General features: G+C 40.9%; 1 protein-coding gene across 4 annotated transcripts in view; it reads left to right on the forward strand.

Moving 5' to 3' along the window:
- The window catches only part of slc36a1 (solute carrier family 36 member 1), a 50,003-nt gene extending 31,922 nt beyond the window's left edge, over positions 1-18,081 (forward strand). For all 4 annotated transcript variants that reach the window (XM_078260020.1, XM_078260018.1, XM_078260019.1 and 1 more), the window contains one exon: positions 14,624-18,081. In XM_078260020.1, the coding sequence (XP_078116146.1) occupies positions 14,624-14,898 (275 nt within the window). In that variant the 3' untranslated portion in view covers positions 14,899-18,081. The remainder of the gene's footprint in view (positions 1-14,623) is intronic.
- The last annotated feature ends 3,617 nt before the right edge of the window (positions 18,082-21,698 follow it).

A 21,698-nucleotide genomic window follows, 5' to 3' on the forward strand; every position in this document is an offset into this window, starting at 1 on the left:
CTGAGCTGTGCTTTGAAGCTTTCAAGCTCCTGCTTGAAAAGTCGGGACATTTCAATGCAGAGATTTCTTTTTAAGGGATCACTCTATTCTAATTTACAAGAGACAGGCTGAGGAGTGGAGGAGCTTAATTTTGCTGTTACTCTTGTTTTGCATCAGAGAGTCTCTGAGTGGCAGCTATAGGAATGCTATATGGCGTCACCTTTTTCTTGCAGTTGTATGTGCCATGATAGCTTTATGTTACAGGGTTTGAGAAGAATTGCCCAAAGGCATAGTACTTGGATTATTGTTTGATCAGGCGATAAAATGGGCACTCGGAAGAAAACCTTAATGTTGAACCATCTGGTAAAGCTGCACAAAGTGATTCTTGACCAATAGTGGCAGATGGTAGATTTCTAAAACAGTTTCACAGGAACAAGCCTTGTTAAACTATATCAGTCTATCGTGTTGTGATTGATAGCATGATAGCATGCACTTGCCAAATGTCACTCAGCCTTTAAATCTGGATTAATCTGTTATTTGGCCACCTCAGGGACGACCCCCAAAACAAGCTGAATTATAATAATAATTATAATTTATATCACTTCATAAAGTTGATAGGGCTAACATGTTAGCAAGCAGGTACCTGTTTACACATCCATCAGACATGGAGCGACATTAGCATTCATAACGTACTGTAAGTCCAATGTTCACACTCCGTATGGTTCTGTTTTCATATCTAACACGTCCTAACCTGTAGGTCAATAAGGAGTTGACTTATTGCTAGCAGTTAAATGCAACCCCAGTACATACATGGTTTGGGCTGCCAATGAGAAAAATACAACATCAACTTACAGTAAGTTGATTTTATTTAAATAACCCCAAATCACATTTTCATCACAGGGTTTAACAATCTGTACAGCAGACAACACCCTCACTTCTTAATCAGGAGTGAACGATAAGGAAAACTATCATTTTAACAGAGGAATACAACTTATTAAAGATTCAAACTCCTTTACCCAAAGCTGGAATAACGTATCCAGATGAACCAGCTAACCAAAACGATGCCTCAGGTGTTGGGGTTCTAGTAGTCTATATCCACGACGTTCCACTTCCGGGATGGAAATTCCGCCGGATTTCACTCTTTTCAGTCAGATGTCTGTTACCTTCTGTTTCTTATTTGTGTTGGAATTTTAAACTCCGGTGGATTTCTGAGGACTATGGTTAACTGCTCCTCAGATCTCTGCAGGGTAAATCCAGACAGCTAGCTGGACTATCTGTCCAATCTGAGTTTTCTGTTGCACAACTAAAACAACTTTTGAACGTACACATGTTCCACCAAAACAAGTTCCTTCCAGAGGCGATTTTGGAGAGGCACCGTGGCTCTGCTCGGCACTTAGCGCCGCCCATGACGATTGTGATTGGTTTAAAGAAATGCCAATAAACCAAAGCACGTTTTTCTCCCATCCCGGAATGTTGTGTGGACTAGCCAGACCCTCCTCCACAGCGCTGTGAAGGAAGGTCTGGCAAAGCGTGACTAGTGTTCTAGCGACACTGTCACATTACAGAGAGTCATTTGATTTATCGTTAAAACCCATATGTGTGACATTTGAACACATCTGGCTTTGACAACTCCATCAAAAAAGACAATTCCGCAGAAAGCAATTCACGCCAATATGAAAACAAACAAAAAACTAATGCCATCAGGATCATTTTAAACCTCCACATAATACCATCACTAATGGGAAATCCAACCCAATCCTAGACTATTCTTGCTTTCCATAATATCCCCTTTTAATGGAGCTTTATATACACAACTCGTATTCACCCGTACGCCCATACTTGCTGAGAAGAAAGCCATGAAACAAAACCTTTTTTTCCCCCCCCCGCCTGTACCGCAGCTACAGCGGCTGCACTGGTTATTTATTTTTTGCTTTGAAAGTGCTTCCTTTGTCTGAGTCACTTTGCCACAGGCCTGGGCTGAACAGCTAGCGTGTGTTGAGTTGTTGATGGGAACAAGAGAGGACATAAGGATGTCGCGTGAGCCGCCTCCTCTCCTTTTTTCTTCTGTACATTATCCTGAAGCACTGTGGCACAAAGGACCAATGGTACAAAGTGCCACTGGGAGTGCATGTTGCAGATTATATTTTTTACGTTCTTTTTAGAAACATGATGTGTGTGCACCGAGTTTGAAAGAGACTGAATAAGTAACAGATACTGTATCAAAAGAAGTAACCACCGACACATTTTCACTGGCCTCCATGCTGCTTTCTACTGTTTACTAACCCTGCGTTGTAAGACTAGTGTACCGGTATCTCAGAGAGAGAGAGAGATCAAGTTTATTTGCGGAGATATCAAGCGAATGTACAGCAGAGTTTACAGTCTTGTGCACTGTATCGGAAGGATGTAGCAGGAAAAGTTAACAACTGTTTTCTGGCATGTTCGTGACTTTGAACATGACACACCAGGAAAAATAAAACAGACAGACTTGTCTACTGGCATCGGCTATTTTTAGCGCGTAAAGCCGGGTTTAAAAACCTTCATATACACATTAATTTTGGTGGCATGAAGGGTATTAATGTCTGGTTCACCACAGGGGTTGAACACTGTGACTCAATACTGCTGTGATGTAAACATTGAGACAATACAGGCCTTTTCTTCAGCCCTTGTCATTATCTCAGCACCAACTGTAAGGTAAAATATTCTTCAATGTAGGGCTGTCCCAAACGATTATCTTTTGAACGATTAATCTAGCGACTATTTTTTCGATTAGTCTAACAATTTTTCAATTAGCGATTATTTTCCCATTGCTCAATTGCTAACAATTTACACAAAACAAATGTCAATAAGGTTCAAGTCTCTATTTATTGAAATTGTTTAACACTGCACTGTTCAAGTAAAATGAATTTGTAGTGCAACCTGAAGCCAGATGTAGACTATCGATCCAACAACAAAACAAAGTCACTTTAAGGAGGAATACAAAAATAAAAACTTAAACAGTAAACGGAGCAAGTGCAAAAAGAGTAGCTTGTATTTGCTTTTTTTGAACAGTAGTAGGTAAAATGATGAATAAGTTCTTGTTTAACATCCAAGCTCTTCTTCCTTTTTAATCTTACAGTAAAAAAGTGCAGTTTTAGCAACATATGAAATCAGATGTATCAAATAAATCCAACATTAGGCAAGTTGCAGAGTGTCAAATATAACAGTCTGTAATCGATTGGGTCACTCATGATGATGGTAAACCAAAGAAATAACACTGCCGCCTGACGTTTGAAGATGCTTAATGTTAAGTCATAGCGGGCCATTAAAACGAATCAACGGACTAACGTACCGCTGGGCTACTACTGGGAACACATTCCGTGTCACTATGTTGATAATCGCACACGTCTACAGTGCACGTTGTGTCCGAGCCCGGCCCGGCCCGACACATTAACTGGAATTATGAGCCCGAGCCCGATTTATACGTGGCCCGTTATAACTGATGTCATATAGGATTCGTGAGATATCTGAAACAATCTGGCCTGGTTGCGCAATTATCAAGGACGATTTTAGCACAGTCTACCTCACACTCAAGTCAGTGCACTGCAGGACATATACCCAGAGCTACAGGAGAAGCTGGACAGGCATAGCTTTCTCCCCACCCAATTAGGCTTATAAAGTAATGATTAAAAAAACACAAATAATTGATGAAGGGCCCGCCCCGGCTCGAGGATAGTGGCGGGACATATCGGCCCGAACCGGCCTGTGGGTCAAGTTTGGGCTCGGGCAGAGAATCTAAACTCTACTTGGTAGGGAAAGGGACAAAAAGGTGAGCATAACTTTTAGGGTGTTTTGCTGCTGTTATCCTGACTCAGGGATGCATTTTACAAAGTCTACAGACTTCCACGTTGTTGGCATTAAGAGTACAATACTCCCACACCGTGTGCAAGCCTTTTTCTCAACGTGTTGTTAAACTTGCGAGGAATCAATACTTGGGCTGTTGCTGGAGGCAGCCATGGTATTTTTAGATTTCTACGCGTGACGCGTCGACACAAATTATTTGTGTCGACGCATTTACGTAATCGATTATGTCAACGAATCGTCCCAGCCCTACTTGAATGCAGGAGTTTCTCCCCAACATATGAAGAACAATCGTCTCTAAGAAACCAATCGTAACACATTCTGAATGGGCAAGTCTTGTTTTTAAAGTAGCCTTATTTTTAAATGACACCCTCTGTCCACAAACATCCGAACCATCGCTCACTTAGTGTGTCAGCCGAGCTAAAAGAAGAACAGCCAGGTCAGCCTGAGGATTTCTGTCTTTAGCATGGACCTCCTGCTGGGCGGGGAAGGTCAGCCTCGCCCTCCAACTCTATCTTCCCTCACTTCCACTCGTCCTCTTGTCTTCTTTATGGTGTCTACTTTTTCCCGCTCATAGTTTCTGTCGTCAACATTTGATCCTTGCCTCTCTCATCCTCTTGGTATCTTCTGGTATAATGCATCACAGACTGGCTAAGTTTGGAAATATGAGCATGCTATGTGTAGCTTAGTATCCTGACATGATAGCCTGGTCCTACCAGACTCTGAGTCTGGCCACTCTCCATTGACAAGTGTTAACTTCCTTGAAGGTGGGTACTCTGTTGAAGTTTAAAACTATTGGATCTGCCCAGAGCCACTCTGGATCTGCCATAACCAATCGCTAACGTTTGGTCGCGACGTCGGCTTAGCATCGCTAGCGTTAGCCTTAGCTAACTCCTTCACCACTAACGGAGCGAGCTGGAAAATCTAACTTTTCCCGAACCCCGTGTGGAGGAGGGTCACGACATCATGGCCACCAACACAACTCAGCAAAGATTGTTCTTGCTCGGGCTTTAACTTCTGGATATTCGGCAGCGTTGCCACAACGGACCGAATGGCTTCGCTCGCATCTTTCTCCACCGCAATTACGGAACTACAACACAGCCTCAACGTCATCGTTCTCAGCCACTCCATCTGTTCGCTGATTGGACCGCCAAAAATTTGGCTGGAGAAAACCCAAGACTATACCGCAAACCCAGACGGTGTACTGAAGGAAAATGAAAATTTAGCGTAAGTACGTAGGAGGGCGGAGCCAGGCTACTGACATGATAGGATTTTTGAATGTTGTGGGAGTTTGCACATTTGCAGCAGGAGGGAACTACTTAGAGACTGCAGTACAGCTTTAGAGACAGAAACTTTCATGCAGCAGAAAGTAGGGCTGCACGATATGAGGACAATATCTAATTGCGATTATTTTGACTGATATTGCGATATGATATTGGAGGGAATGATCAATTTTGAACGATTTTCATTGAAAAATATTAAAATAACAAAATGAAATTATTATAGTGTGATTTTTGCGAAGATCTGTACCAAGCAAAGATTTTTTTCTTTTTTTTTTCTTTTGTCCGTAGTATTCAATTTGTAGGCCGGGACGTCTCTGCAGCACAATACTTAATTCAGACTGGTTTGACACCTATTTCCTTTCCACATGAAAGGACAGCAAGTTTTGTTCCAAGAGCAGGACATACAGGTCGACACTCTGTAAAAGTGCTGTTGGCATCAAAGCTTTTCTTGCACTTTCAGATCCCTCAAAAACCTGGAGTAGCACCCACGGGCTCTTAAATATAGAGAGGTCAGTGTGATGTCAAGCCAAGAAGGGACAAAAGTCTCTCTCTGATCCACATCGCTTGTTATATTCTCCTCAGCCTTGTTTGGTGAAGAGATACAGTTAAGTGTCTACTCTACTGGGAGCGTCTTTGCCTGCAGTGCTTGGGTCTCTTTGTCATTATTTTCATTGTAGTATTCTCAGAGGTGCTTACAGCTTAATATGGTTATTGTTCAAAGAAACAATCTTTTAACTTGTATTACTTTAGCTTACTCTTACTTTTTCCTCTAACTTCTTAAAGTGGAAGGAACATTGAAGGCCATTTGACATTGTGTCCGCTAGAGCTGCAATAATTAGTTGATTAGTCGATCGATAGAAAGATCATCGCAAACTTTTTTGCTCAAAGGAAGGAAAGGAAATTATCCAAAGGAGTATACGTTTTTGTGTTTGTCTTACTGATTTGGATATTTTATCTAAATACTTCAATGGCGATCACAGGATGGTCAGTCAGTCAGTCAGTCTGTCTATTTGTACCACACTGGGTAACAATTACTGGGTGAAAAAAACATGGCATTTCATAGGGATATTGGTAGTCCCCAGAGGTTGACTCTTAATGTTTTGTTTGATGCTAAATTTCCATTTTACCAACACAGGTAGATTACAATATATGTCAGATAAATGTCTGGATGAAATAATGTTGACCCGATCAAAAATATGGGCAGAACTAATGGGTAGATTACCTTAAAATGCATCTTGTTTCACAGAGGATGAACCATTTTTTATTTTGGTAGAGGTAAAAATCAAGTCGACTTTCCACACAAGATATGTAAGGTAGTTTGCGTATTAACATGCTTGGAATATTCCTGCGCAGGGGATAAACCTTTTCAATTTTAATGACCTCATCGGCTTTTGTCGTCTTCGTTCAGTCAAACACTTTCAAATGTAAGGAAGGAGTGACGGACATTGCAGCCTCTATTCACTGCATAACATTGCCTTTTGTGGTTGTTTGTTTCGTTTTTTTTTGGCATCTTGCAGGTATCGCACAATGAAATGTGAATTTTCAAACAAATGGCATGTCATGGTAGAAAGGTCTCTAAATAACATGTTGTCGTCGTACAATGCACCTCAAAGAGAATATGGCAGCTCATCACGGTGTGGTACCAGAATAGTTTTGTGTTGTGTATCAAAATTGATTTTGTCCTAACCTTTGTTGAATCACTGTATGTGATTTTGCCCTTTACGTATTTGATTGTTGCCTTTCGACCATAACTTCCATTTATCAAGTACTTTCTTTGACGTGTGAGATATTCTTTTTGTTTTGGTGCGATTTTAAGCCCCATTTGTTTTCATCACCACTTTGCAAAGCATTGCTGGTTCAATAATGGACACCTGTAGGTTAGCTGTTGATTGACAGAAGAATGTTATAATTGCCTTACCTTGTTCAGATGTGCTTTCCAGATTTAAAACGGAGATTTCCATTTTCTTACCGGTCTCTTCCTTTAAGACACAACTGCCCGCTCATGAATGTGGCCAGTTTGTCCTCTTAATCAGAATTTTTCCATCTTATCCAGGAAAAATGTTTGCTCTGTAGCCCACTTTTCTCACATTTGTGCTCAAGATGCAGGTCATTTATTTCAAAATCATTATTTTATGATATTGATATGGATTTATTCATTAAACCAGGCTCTGAACAAGCAGCAAACATCCTTATTCATCATACTTTCCCTCACAGGCGTAAAATTTAGAGCAATCATTTTTAAACCGTTGTCGTCTTTGCGGCAGAAGGTAAACAGTCGTCTGTATTCATTGTAATTTGGCCCTAAAGACACGCTGTCCATTTTTCTCACAGACACGCATGCTTAAACAACACACTGCACTCTCTCTGTTGGTGCTTATTACTGTTAATAAACATAAAATCCAATAGGGTGTTCAAGGTCTTATCCCTCTTATTTCTGTTCAACACTGGGACACGTCTTCATAGACTGTTTGTTACAATTCTCTAATAAAGTAGTGTGGCTTTGTTTTTATTTGACATTTACTTCAAGCTTTACAGTAACTTCAATGAGTGCAGCAGTAAAATAACATATATTTAAATAGCGTGTGCTTTGCATGGTTTGGTTAATTTCTGGACGCTTTAATGCTATAGGGCATGGTTACCATGGGTTGTTGTGCAGCTGTTTCCATGCACTTAAAGTCAGTGTGACTCTTTAGAAAAGCACTCTGCTGCTCATTTGTGTGATTTTATTTTTTTTATTTTTTTATTATTATTTTTTTATGAGCTGTAACCAGTTAAGTTGAGTCCAGAACGCCTGTGAGAAGCATTTAGTTTTTTTTCTGTCAACCTTTCCATGTCATTATGCCCACTTTAAAGCTACATAAATGGCATAGACACCCAAAGTTTTTCTTTGGTCTGGTGAAAACAATGCTATTTGATCTAAAAGGGCATGAAATCCAAAATCTTGCACGGAGAAGCCTGAAAATTGATGCTGGAAACAAGAAATTACCTAAAAGATCCAGAGAAAGGGCAAGATAGCAACAATTTACTACAGCTTGGAGATCTGAGCATAAAACTGATTTAAACAATTTCATATTGCATTCTGGGCAGATGTGCATGTTAATCATTTCCCTAAGATGTTCTTTGCCTATTGAAGAACTGAATGCAGAAAAATCAGTTTTACTCGCCTATAATTATAGGGACAGTGATTGTATTTATTTCAGAGGCGTATGTTTAAAGAAAGGTTTGAAATCCATGAAATGGGTTGGTGATTAGACTTTGGTCAGGTAAGGATAATCCAGGAATGTGACTGTCGGACATTAACGGGAAGGACTTATGCCCAGATGTCCTTTGCAAGTCATGTAGACTTTCAACAAGAGGGTAAAAGCCGGAGCTCTTGAGCTGCAGCGGCACACTAGCATTTTTTTTTTTTTTTTAAGTTAGGGATACTCCGACTGAGCTGTTCCTGTGTCGTGGCCATTCAAGGACAGCCAAGTCAGGTCAAGTCATCTTTATTGATATAGCACATTGAAAACAACAGCAGTTGACCCAAAGTGCTTGCAAAAAGGTGTTGTTTACCTTGATAACATGTTGGAGCTGTCGAGCCTGTAGTCTGCAGCTCTTCATCTAACAGCTCACTGTGGCTGTTTCTTCTTGTAATATTCCTCCTACTGGCCAAAGAGTGCCAAAGATGTCCATATCTTGTTATGTTAACCAATTGCTATTGAAGAAAAGCACCACTTACAACTTTCTGCAACAAAAATACATTGTGTTTTCCATCTTTGCTTTACAAAAAAGACCTCAAGCTCCCGAGGAAGGCTTTTAATGTGAAGGAGAACCGCAGCAGAAGGTGATTTGACTAGCGATTAACACAACGCTAATATGGCTGGAAAGCAATCATTAAACAGTGTGAACAGGAATGTAGAGTAAAGCTAATCCCGTTGTTTGTAACTCTGTGTTGTTACTGCCTAAAAGTTACAAAGTAAATTGGGTCCTACCCTCAATGAGGTTGAATAAATGAAAGAGATTTTTGATTTAATTGAGGCTTATGGTTAAATATGGTAAATGGACTGCAGTTATATAGCACTTTTTTTAGTCTTAGCGACCACTTAAAGCGCCTTACTACACAAGCCTACATTAAGTATTCGGATCATTTATGCAAGTTAAAGTACTAATACCACACTGTAAAACTACTTCTTTTCAGGTCATTGGTAGTGATTTGGGGTTCAGTATCTAACCCAAAGACGCTTCATGTAGACTGCAGGGGGCAGGGATCAAACCACCAACCTTCTGATTAAAGGAAGGCCGCTGTACATCCTGAACGGTTAAATAAAAAAAATATTCATCTACAACAAATTGATTACATTCCCCCCCAGCAGACTGTCACCTCCTGATTAAATGAATCCTCACACGCGCTCACTGGGAAGAATTGTAGTGATAGCTTCTGCTGCCTTGTAGTTTTGTAATTTTAAACAACAATGAGCCACGATGAATCAAATTGGTTACTGTGATGAGTGTACATCCTTTTGGCCAAAGGGCTGAAATTATCTTTTTATTTTCGCTAAGAAATTCAAGCCATTTGTAGAGAATCTAGAAGCAATAGTTTAGCGAGGACAGTCGTCCCCTCCAACAAAAGTTTGTAATTGTAGCAGAAGGGCATATTTGTACTTTTCTACAAGCCCCCGCTAGATATACCTCCTCGTCAAGCCCACATTCCGTTTTCTTTGTGAAGTAAAAATTACTTCTATTTTGTGCTGGAGCCATGATGACTCATACTGGCTTGAGGTGTATACAAAGGACTGCTCTGAAAATGAAGGTACACTCCACAAAACTTCACTTTCCTCTGCAACAGGAAAGTATAAAGAAAGTGTTGTCAATCCGGCCAAGATGTCCTCATCCCTAAACAAAAACGAATATTAATTTTCTTTTTTGTTCCAGCTTGTATTGTTTTAAAATGTTTCCCTTGCATTAGAAGCATGCAGATTATCTACATCCATACAGTAATATACACAGTAACCAACACCTTTAAACATACATGCAATGATTAGGGTTGGGTATCGTTTGGGTTTTTTCCGATACCGGTGCTAAAGCTATACTTTTAAAACGGTGCCGGTGCCGGAACCGAAATATATATATTATATATTTTTAATGTATATAATATAAAATATAAAAAAGAGCACAAAACGACAGTTGGCGGCACCGAAATTTTCATTCTTATTCGCTCTCTGTACTCAACCCTAACAATGAACATTGAAGAATGATTAAATAAAATGATTTATCAGTTACTCTGTTACCAATGATTGGTATTATTAGGCTAAACAGCTGTGTTGAGTATTGCTGCAACTGACTCTCAATTAATCTGTCAAATGTTTACAATTAACTTTGTGAAATGGCAGCCGCACACTTCAAGGTTAATTTTGACTCTTCAGAAACCTATACCTACCATCACAATTTCCCAGAACCCATGGGGATAAATGTCTTGTTTTGACCAGGCAATAATCACAACCTAAAGATGATCAATTTACAATTATTAAAAAAGCAGCAAATTCTCACATTTCACACGCTGCAACCAGAGAATGTTTGATAAAAGACTGAAATTATTAATTGAGTTGTCTATTTATTTCCGATCTGTCAACTAAACGAACATAGTATAATTTGCTGTGTTAATCTCCCTGATTTCACCATTAAACCACATCTTCTAGTCAGATGGATATTCCTTGTAGTCCCTCAGACTTGCAGCTTCACCATTTCAGTCTTTTTCTTGCGGCAGAAAAAAAGTTCAGTACATCGGAAACTTCGGTGCTTCGAGCAAGAATGCAGAGTGATTCTTCCAGAGCACTGTCTGTTGGTTTGATGTAGCAGCGGGAGATAGATGGAGGTGAGCCAGGGGTTATGTTGACAGAGAAAAGGACGGCAAGAGGGAGGGAACGAGAGAGAGGAAGTATTCAGACAGAAGGGCAGAGGAGGTGTGTTTGATGCCAAGTTATTGATCGTTAGGCATTATGGGGTATGAGATGATGTACTCTGTTGACAAGAATGCATCAGAAAAATTGTCAATCAGCACATTTTATCACTTTGTCTTCCTGTTTCAAACATTATGGTTTATAGATTTGTCATTGAGAGGGTGGACAAATCAACTGTCCTGTGGTTGGCACAATATATGCTCCAGGGTTTTCCGATGTTTGCGCCTCAAGTCCACAAAACTACGCCGTTTCCGAGCCCCTAAAAACAGAGACGTTTGGAAACCCGTTTTGGTTTAAAAGCTCCGGGGTTGCTTTGTACTCTAGACGGACGCAAACGGAGACCTTTGGAAATGGCGACGCACGTCAGTTGGTCTAATCAGTTATGTAGGCTTACATAACTGTATCATGTTACTATTATGTTACCACTAACAAGGCTCAAAATAGCACCACTCTTCCATGGTAGCATAATGAGGGTCCCTACATGTATTGAGAACTTTGTAAGTGTACAGACAGTTTATTAAAAAGATAGTTTATAAAGACCGTACCATTCACCTAACAAGCAGGCGCCATCTTGGGAAAACAGTCACGACCAGTCAAACGCCGTGCTTGAGTTACGTTACTGGTTACACGGCGTTCGTCGTATATAGGGCCGCCTTGCTTGAAATGAAGACCACATCTGATGATATCGTTTTAAAAAAAACAAATACACTTTTGTGAAATGATGCATTTACCTTCAGGAAATAGGAACAGTGGTGCCACTGCACACATCAAATGAGTATATATTTATTAAGTGTGGCTATTTTTTTAATTTACTAACTAAATTTGTCACAAGATGAGATGCATAGCGACGTGTGCAGCCTCTTCTTAATATCCTTTGCTGATATTTGTTGAGGTATTTAAGCTCAAGGAAATTGTCCAATGTTTGAGTTCTTGCTCGTATTTGATTTGGGCATTGACAGAAAAGAGGACAGATCTTGGAATAGGTTATTTGGTTTTATTAACATGATACAAACTTTTTTTTATTTCTCTGGCTGCTGTTTTTGGCATTTTTTTTTCTGGAGTGTCAGCAGAGTTTGATGTAGCTGCTGCTGCTGCTGGCTCCATGCTGAGTAGATCCACTCCTGGCTAATTAACATTAGCATACGCAGACCTCAAATGACCACTTGCTGTTCTTGGTGAAAACAGCCTGGGAGTCTGTTGGGAAGACCGAGCTCCCTTCCATCTTTGATGAGCTACAGTCCACTAAGCAGCAGTCAGACCAGGGCCGATAATCGATCTATCCCTAATCTATTTCCTTCTCGGACGTCTTTGTCGTTCTCTGAAGGCGTGTCACTTTGTGGAGTGCTCTTCTGCTTAACAAAGCCCCAGCAGGAGGCTGACAGGAAGAAAGTGTTTCCTCTTTGGTTCTGTAAGATCTGAGTTTTTACGGCCAAATTAGTGTGCTCGGAGCGTTCCCCCTTCAGCCCTTTTGATTCTGCCTAATGATCCACGTTCTGCCTCGCTCTCAGGGGACAGCAGCCTGCCTTTTAGCTACAGCCTTGTGGATTATTTGCTATGAAGGCTCAGTGCGATCTCAAGGTATGCCCGACTCCCCCTCCTCGCCGTTCTCCACGGCAGAGCCAGCCTTTATTTGATGGATCGGAAAAGCTTCAAATGTAGTTTGAAGAGCACCCTTCACCGGCGAGAGCCTTTTCCTGATACTGACAGGATTAGTCCCCGCGAGCGTGTGGCAGCGAGGTGCTTTCGCCGTACCTGTCACATGAAAGCTCGACCTTGCCGTCGCCCAATAGGTTAATTATCACACACTTTGTGAACACGAAGCAGCGAGCAGTTGATTATGCTTCACAGAGTCCTTTTGTCAACCGCTGGTAATGGGTGTCTGAGCAGAAAAAACAAGAACACCCGACTAACTGAGCTAACAGAGCGAGAGATGAAGTGCGTGTGATTGTGTGTGTGTGTGTGTGTGTGTGTGTGTGTGTGTGTGTAGCAAAGCAAAGCAAGCATGCCTCTGTTCAGGTGTGTCCATGCGTGTGATAACTGCCCTTGTGCAGACATTTAAAGGTTTGCGCTTCGCTGTGGAGTGTGTCAGCGGGAACGGAGACCCATAACCTCAGTCATGACAATGCAGCGCCGCGTCAGAGCGGGCGCTTGATTTGTCCAAGCACGGCTGCGCGTCTCTGTTTATGCCAGTCTCTCGCAATGGGTGAAGATGCCTCGGGTCTTCAGTGACCGTGGCAGAATTGTGACTGCTCCTGCTGACGCGTGAAAAACAATCCACACAATCGCAGCTCTCTTTTCTCACAGCAGCATCTCTACCCTCTCCTTCTCAAATTGTCATTTTCTCCCCGACCTGTCCATCTCTTTTACTCCTCTTCCCTCCTCCTCCTCTTATTCCCTGATGCAGTTCATCTCATTTCTCATGCATCCCTCTTTTCTTCTTGATCTCTCAGATCTCTGCAGGGTAAATCCAGACAGCTAGCTAGACTATCTGTCCAATCTGAGTTTTCTGTTGCACGACTAAAACAACTTTTGAACGTACACGTTCCACCAAAACAAGTTCCTTTTCAAAGCTATTTTGCAGAGGCACCGTTGCTCCATCCGGCGCTTAGCGCCGCCCAAGACGATTGTGATTGCTTTAAAGAAATGACAATAAACCAGAGCACGTTTTATAGATGGATACATCAGAAGAGATGCTCTTTACTAGAGAGTTGGTATTTAGTTCTCCAAAGAGGCTAAAGGTCACAGTCTTAATGAGGTTTTAATCCTAGTGTTTTCCCTCGGTTTGTGGGAGACTTAGGTTAGAGTGCGGATCGGGCCGCATCCAATCCCGGCCCGTGTCCGACAGAGCAGTAACCGAACCCGGCCCGAGCCCGACAGGCATTAAGATATTTATGTCCGAGCCCGACAGTTAAAATCTCATTTGTTTCTCATACTAATGACACGTGTAGCCTATGTTTGTTCGTGTGGAAAGCTTTTATTGAGCAACTGTAGGAAGACATTCAGAAATGTCAACAGATGAGCGCAACAAGCGCACGTTAACACAGGCTCACACCTACATAATAAGCTTTTTCAAATTTAAAATGTTCAATGCCTTATCACGCTGATGTGACAGAGCCTGACCCAAATCCGAACATCATTTCTAAATATCTGTCCGAACCCAGCGGTTGGGGTATCCATCCTCTAACTTAGGTGGGCGTATTCGGCGGGGGTTTAGGCATTCTTGCTCCAGAAAATGTTGCGTTTTTCAATAAAAATAAAAAAATAAAAGTAATTTTCCCCAAACATTGTCTTTTCTGGGGTTTTGTTTCTCTTTTTGGTAATTTTTGTTTTCTTTGGGGTTATTTGGGGCTTTGTTCTTTTGGCGTCCCTTTGTAGTCACTCTGTGTCTCTTTTGTGGTAGTTTTGCGTCTTTTTTTTTTTCAAAAAAATTTTTTACTGCCCAAACGGCTCTGGTGTTGCACCTAAACCTTATAATGGCAGGGAAAACCCTGAAGCCATCGCTGAAAACGCTGAGATAAGAATAAAGAACCAGTTATAAACAGCAAATTAACCAACATGAATGTCTCTCTGCTTGTCCTCCTCCAGGTGCTCTCGCCATCCTGATACCGGAGCTGGACCTGGTCATCTCATTGGTCGGCTCGGTCAGCAGTAGTTTCCTGGCGCTGATCTTCCCTCCCATCCTCCAGATTCTAACTTTTCACACGGAGGGCCTGTCGCCGCTGGTAACCGTCAGGAACATCATCATCAGCGTGATCGGCTTCATCGGGTTCCTCACAGGAACCTACATCGCCATCGCCGAGATCGTCGCCCGTAACGGACTCAAACGCGAAGAGACGTTCTCCTCCTACATGGTCCAGTGATGAGGTGAAAGGACTGTTGGCAGGTGGCTGAAAAAAAAAAAACACACCCAGGCCATTTAGAAACCATTTTAAGGAACTTTTTATTTTTATTTTTTATTTCTTATTCGGTTTGCTGCTGTTGGATATGGCGGCCATTTAAGTATTAATCTATCACAAGTTTAGGCTGTTAGAACCTGTAAGGTTTTTTTGACACTAAAGCGTGATTTATGCTTCTGCGTTAAATCCACGCCATGACCACGTACATAGGTGCGTGGAGACACGTCGCGGTGACGCTCGGCCGTGGCTTGGTAGCGTTGCTTTTTTGCCCCTACTGATTTCCTGGTTCTCCTTCTCCATAAACAACATGAAATCAACTTCTCCTGCTACGGATTCCCCACCGTGGTCAGAAAGCACAGGGGAGACACTTTGTTTCTCTCACTATGACTCTAGAGTCAGCACTCGCTCACTCGCTCTACCACACACTCCCCTCACACACACACACACACACACATACACAAACATGCCGGCCCTGCTGTTCTCTTAAAGAGATCGACGCACGCACCGACGCACATGTATAAGCTTCAGGCCACTTACGTAGGCTACGGCGAAAGCTCTGCGTGGAGCCTCCGCAGAACCATAAGTCACGCTTAACTTGTTGTTTCATTATGTCACTGCTGTACAGTGTCCTGTCTTATCTGACATACATGACAACATCCAGATACTCACATTCTAGGAAGTTAGTGCAATCTAAGGATAACGTACTGTAATTATGTTAAAGGCTAAATAATAAGATTTTAAGACGCAGGGTTTTCTAGAGGTAAGTTATCATTTTGACAACCTGAATATATTAATGTTTAATCAAACTACCTCACAAAATGGTATCAATTTGGTCTTTCAAAACTTCTTAACTTCCAGATTAGATGCTGTTGCTGAAATAATGTGGACTTGTTACCCAAACAGTTTCTCATTTAGAGCTTATAGAGTTTGACCACCCATCAAAATTTTTTTACACTTTGATTTATGCCTTATTCAGTGAAACAGCGCACTACTTTGTCATAGACAACATGTCACGCAAAAATCATGTAACTGTATCTACAAATGACATACAGCAGGGTTTTTTTTTAACCAAACATATAACAAAGAAAGGGTTGAGTACTGAAATGGTTCTGAGTTGGAAGCAGTTATAAGAACTATGGATTCTTTAGGAATTGTGCTTTTCGATATTGCTTATCGAATCCTGAGAGCGAGGTTACACACATCCGAGCATGTGTGTAGCGTTTACATTAGTGCTTAGATGTACGGAAGTCAATTACATTCACCAAAGGAAAAAAATAGGAGTCTGTATCTCTTAATTTAGAGATATTAAAGGGATAGTTGAAGCTGTTTTAGCCATCTATTGTTTCTTCAAAGCCACCAGACTCAAAAACAGTCATTTTACATTGAAGAACACAGGAGTTGCTGGTGTACCACTGCCTCGATCAGTAGTGGGCATTCACACCAATAAAAAGCAATCCGGAAATTTGCACGCGGGGGGTATTGTCAATGAAACGGCCCATTTGTGTGACGTCCTGTTTTGTTCTTAAACCGCCCAACAAAGCACAAGTAGACTTTATTTTTCACTATTACTGTTTTCCGCCAGATCGTTTATAGATTTCAACGTTTTTCGACCGCATATAAAGGCAGCTTTATTAGAGACCAGCGAGACATGGCGAGTGCTTTGTTGTTAAAGGAAACATTTAGCCATTACACAAACTCCCGGGCAGTTCAGTGCTTGTGTTTAGTTTTTTGACCCTCATGGTGTTTTTATAACTTTCTTGTGGCAGCAATAGAGGCAGTGTTGTTTCCGGTTTCCTGTATGTGTCCTCTCACACCGCCATAAACCACAGCTCAAAACACAGCGACAAGTAGGGCTGGGCAATATATCCATATTATACTGATATCGTGATATAAGATCAGATATCGTCTTAGATTTTGGATATCGTAATATGGTGATATGGTTTTAAAGGCTGCATTACAGTGAAGTGATGTACTTTTCTGAACTCACCAGACTGTTCTAGCTGTTCTATCATTTGCCTTTTGCCCACTTAGACATTATGTCCACATTACTGATGATTATTTATCCAAAATCTAAGTGTGAAGATATTTTGTTAATGCACCAATTGTCAACCCTAGAATATCGCCGCAATATTGATATCGAGGAATTTGTTCAAGAATATCATATCTGATTTTCTCCCTATTGCCCAGCCTTAGCGACAAGTCTGATCTCCTGTTAAATGATTGGCCACCGCAGCGTGACGTTGGGTTGCGTTTCTCCAAAAGTTGAGTCAGTCTCAACGTTTCGCCGCAGGCCCGCTGCGTTTTTCTGAATGTCCCCCCTGCGGCAACCCCCGCCGCAGCCTAAACGCACCACCCTCATTCAAAATACATGGAAAGACCTGAGTTTTTGTCTTGGACCGACGCAACTTAATTTAAGCCCCAACTATGAGCTATCATGAGATAATTAAAGCTATAGTGCGTAGTTTCTGTCGCCCCCATGAGGAATTCTAACTAATGACAACAAAGCAGTTTGTACGTCCACATGATACAAGCCTTCTGTGATTGCGCACCCCCCACACCCCTCCTCCAAGTCAAACATTCCAATCAAAGGGAAAATAGACAACTTGCTCGGGACAAGATGAAGAATATCTACTGTATATTTAAATGTGTGTTCAATTTAAAAAAAAAAAAAAAAAGCTTTACATACTTGGTTGCTATTCATCTCCAAAAAACAAGAAACCAGGATTTGATAAGAATTCTGATTGATAAGCACATTGATACTCAACCCAAAACAATATGCCGCATTTTTTTTAAACAAAACATTAAATCAAAAATATATCAGACTTAGGAAACTTAGTTGCGTGTTTATGCAGGAACTCTTATGTGTACGACCTTTTTTGTTCTTCTTGTCCTTAAAACGTTTATCTTATATTTTTTTAAATGTGTTTTTATGTGTTAAAGTATTTACTAAATTAACGCTCGGGTATGTTTAAATAGTTTTCTTTTTACACCTAACCCTAAACATGTTCTTTTGATTTGATTACGGAGAGGGTCTGCACGTAAAATAATGTAATATGTATGTAATATAAAACACGTTTCAATTAAAAGCTGTAGGTATTATATTCATGAAATAAACCCTGTCCATGTAAGCAGACAGGCCAATACAAACTGTTCTGAAGCTTCTGTACTCTTGTATGTAGGGCTGGGTTAAAATAATCGATTCCCCAATTACAACTTTGTTTGAGTGATCTGATGTCGATTGATAAAATCTCTATCAATCTTTTAAGATATGCCTTTTCACCATGTATGTGGTATATTGATGTAAACATTAACCTGGTGCAAACATATTTTAAGGGTTGTTTCTTGCTTGTACAATTTACAGCAGAAGTTCTCTGAGAATTAGGGATTGACCGATACTGGTTTTTGAAGGCCGATACACATAGCACACAAGCTATAGTGCGTAGTTTCTGTCGCCCCCATGAGGAATTCTAATTAATGACAACAAAATGGTCGGCGCGTCCACATGATACAAGCCTTCCGTGATCGTGCTCCAACCCTTCCCCCCACACAGATGCTAGTAGCCAAGGAGGACACGGAGGATTAAAAAAACATGATGGACTCTTCAGAAGAGGTCATTATCTTCACTTGAGTTTCTACGCGGGAAAGTCGCCGGACGACACAATCTTCTGAACGTAGTCATACTGAGAAATCCAGAGAGAGTTGTGTGAAGCTGATAGTCTTAATTAGCTTTGTAGCAACTCATTTGGCAACAGCTTGAATGTAACGGACGTTCATTAATTTAAAAAAGTTACGCACTAAAACATTAATGAAACCGATAACCGATATTTGGAACCGATATGCATTTACAGTGAAAATGAAAAATTCAACACAAGATTTTGTTTAGATGCTTTAAGCAATTATTTAATAAATTAGAAACTTTCAGTATAATACACAGTAAAAGATCAGTTATCAGGCAAATAACACGCTGATAAAGATAATCTGCAAACTGCCAAAAAATTGAGCCAGGGCCAATAAACTTTTCAAATCTCACCTGCTCTCACTGCTGTTGTGAGTACAGGTAGGCAGGCTCCACCAGTCAAATGGCTAGTGAATGTTCACATTTTACCAGCCACTCAATAGATTTATTTTTTTTGAAGCAAATCTACCAGCCACCTGCATATTTTACAAGCGTTTGGCTAGTAGATGGTGCTAATTTTTGGACCCTGCAGGCATGTCAGTGGGATTCTCAAGTATTCCCATGCCCCCCAAAAACCCTCTGACATTCTCAATGCTCAACAGTTCTTGGTTTGTTTTCTTATCCAGCAATGAATTCAGATAATAACTTTTCCACAGAGTCTATCTATGAAGACTATCACAGGTTACACCCGAGGGAAGACGTTGTGTTCTGTTTATTTATAGCCTCAGAGACCTAGGCGCCGATTGGTAGTGCATTTGAAGTGAAATACTTTCTTAGCTTTCAGTTATCAGGCAAATAAAACGCCAATACAGATAATCTGCAAACTGCCAAAACCCCCCGATAATCAGTCTATCCCTACTGAGAATGTCCATTATATCCAAGCAAAATTGGTATTGTAACAAATATTTCCCTAACCTCATTGATACCAAATTGGAAATGTAATCCAATCGGGACCTTGTGAATCGGAATCGTATCGATTCGGGAAGTCATTGGCGATACGCAGCCCATTGTTGTCTTCAGTGTTTCTGTGGCAGTATAAAGACAACGTGGTGCTTTAAACGTGAGAGCTATGAGCCTTATGTCTAAAGGATTTGTAACAGCTGTCAGTTTAAGTCACAGTTGATGTTGTTTTTGTGTATACAGTATATCCATTTGTGGCACATGTAAATGTAAAACACAGACACACACAACTGTTTAATCTTATTTTGAATACCCATTTTCTCATATTCTCCTATGGACGGAACTTATGTGCTAAAAAATATTTTGAATAAGATTTTCTCCACATTTCCCACTGGACACTTTAAGAGGAGGAGGAGGATGATGATGATGTGAAGCTAGTCAAAGAAGACTAATTTCACTTGGCTCACTTTCATTTAGGCTGTATCTTATGATTTTAACTGTCAGTTAATGGATTCATTATCTGTCAGTTAATCAGTCGTTTACAACAACCCCCCCTTTTTTAAGTTCTCGGAGCCCAACACGTCATCGTCCAGCTAAACTGTTGTTTAAAAAGTTTGTTTATTTTGAGATTTGTTTATTAAAACAGATAACCCATTTTCATTTCCCTGTATGAATAAATAACATTCAAAGTGATGTCATGGGCTTTACTGTCTTTTTGGTTGTTAAATATCTGCCAAAACTATATGTTCTTGTTTTGTTAAACATTGGTTCTTCTGGGGCGCCTGGATAGCTCACTTGGTGGAGCGTGCACCCCATGTACAGAGGCTCAGTCCTTACCGCAGCGGTCATGGGTTCAACTCTGACCTCCGGCCCTTTGCTGCATGTGTCTGTCTCTCTCTCTCTCTCTCTCTCTCCCCTTTCACATCTTCAGCTGTCGTATATAATAAAGGTGCCCAAAAAAATTCACTTTTCAAACATTCACTTCAGTGTTTGACCCGGTTGGGAAAAATAAAATGTAGTTTTGTTTTAAACCAGCTGAAAGTAAATGTTTTCAACACAAAGTTAGCTGGAAACCAGATTCATGTATTTTTTTTTATTTTTTTTTATTTTTTTTTTTAAAACACCTTATTTGTTACCAGTCCTATTGCAGCAGGATAAATGCATTAGGACACCTCTACATCTGTGGCCACACAATAATCCCAGGGTCAACAGACTGGAGGAAGGCCATTGTTAAACGGTTTCTCCATTTACGTGCTCATATTATGCTTTTTGGCGTTTGCCCTTTCCTTTATTCTGTTATATATCTTTTTTGTGCATGTAATATGCTTCCAAAGTGAAAAAACCCAAAGTCCACCCCAAAAGAACTTAGCATCTCCAACAGAAAACACTGTTCACAAACTGCTCCAAACAGCTCTAATGTAGTCCAGCCTTTACTTCAGAGACAAACGTGGTCACTTTGTAACACACGTTATAATGCTCACCTAGCTGCTAGCATGGCACGCCCTCATACTCTGCTTCTGACTGGCTAGTAGTCCTTACCTAGCTACTGTCAGGACACGCCCTCATACTCTGCTTCTGACTGGCTAGTAGTCCTTACCTAGCTACTGTCAGGGCATGCCCTCATACTCTGCTTCTGACTGGCTAGTAGTCCCTACCTGAGGTACTGTCAGGGCACTCCCTCATACTCTGCTTCTGACTGGCTAGTAGTCCTTACCTAGCTACTGTCAGGACACGCCCTCATACTCTGCTTCTGACTGGCTAGTAGTCCTTACCTAGCTACTGTCAGGGCACGCCCTCATACTCTGCTTCTGACTGGCTAGTAGTCCTTACCTAGGTACTGTCAGGGCACGCCCTCATACTCTGCTTCTGACTGGCTAGTAGTCCTTACCTAGCTACTGCGCATGTGCGACTCCCAACAAAGATGGAACAGAAGTGAGATGTCTCACTCTGTAGCTAAAACAGAGAGCTCAACACACAGGGTGAAAAGAGGAGCTGCAGCAATGTGCAGTACGACAAAAATATGGTGTTTTTTGAAAATTAAACCATGTAAACCTATTCTGATATAACCTCTAAATACAATTATGAACATGAAATAGGTGTAATATGAGCACTTTAAGCAGTCACAGACTTGTAATTGATTTTCTCTCAGAAAATGTTTTGAATGTCATTCAACATGATTATGAAATGT

Source organism: Sander vitreus, chromosome 10 (genome assembly GCF_031162955.1).
Source record: "Sander vitreus isolate 19-12246 chromosome 10, sanVit1, whole genome shotgun sequence".
In the NCBI taxonomy this organism is placed as follows: Eukaryota; Metazoa; Chordata; class Actinopteri; order Perciformes; family Percidae; genus Sander; species Sander vitreus.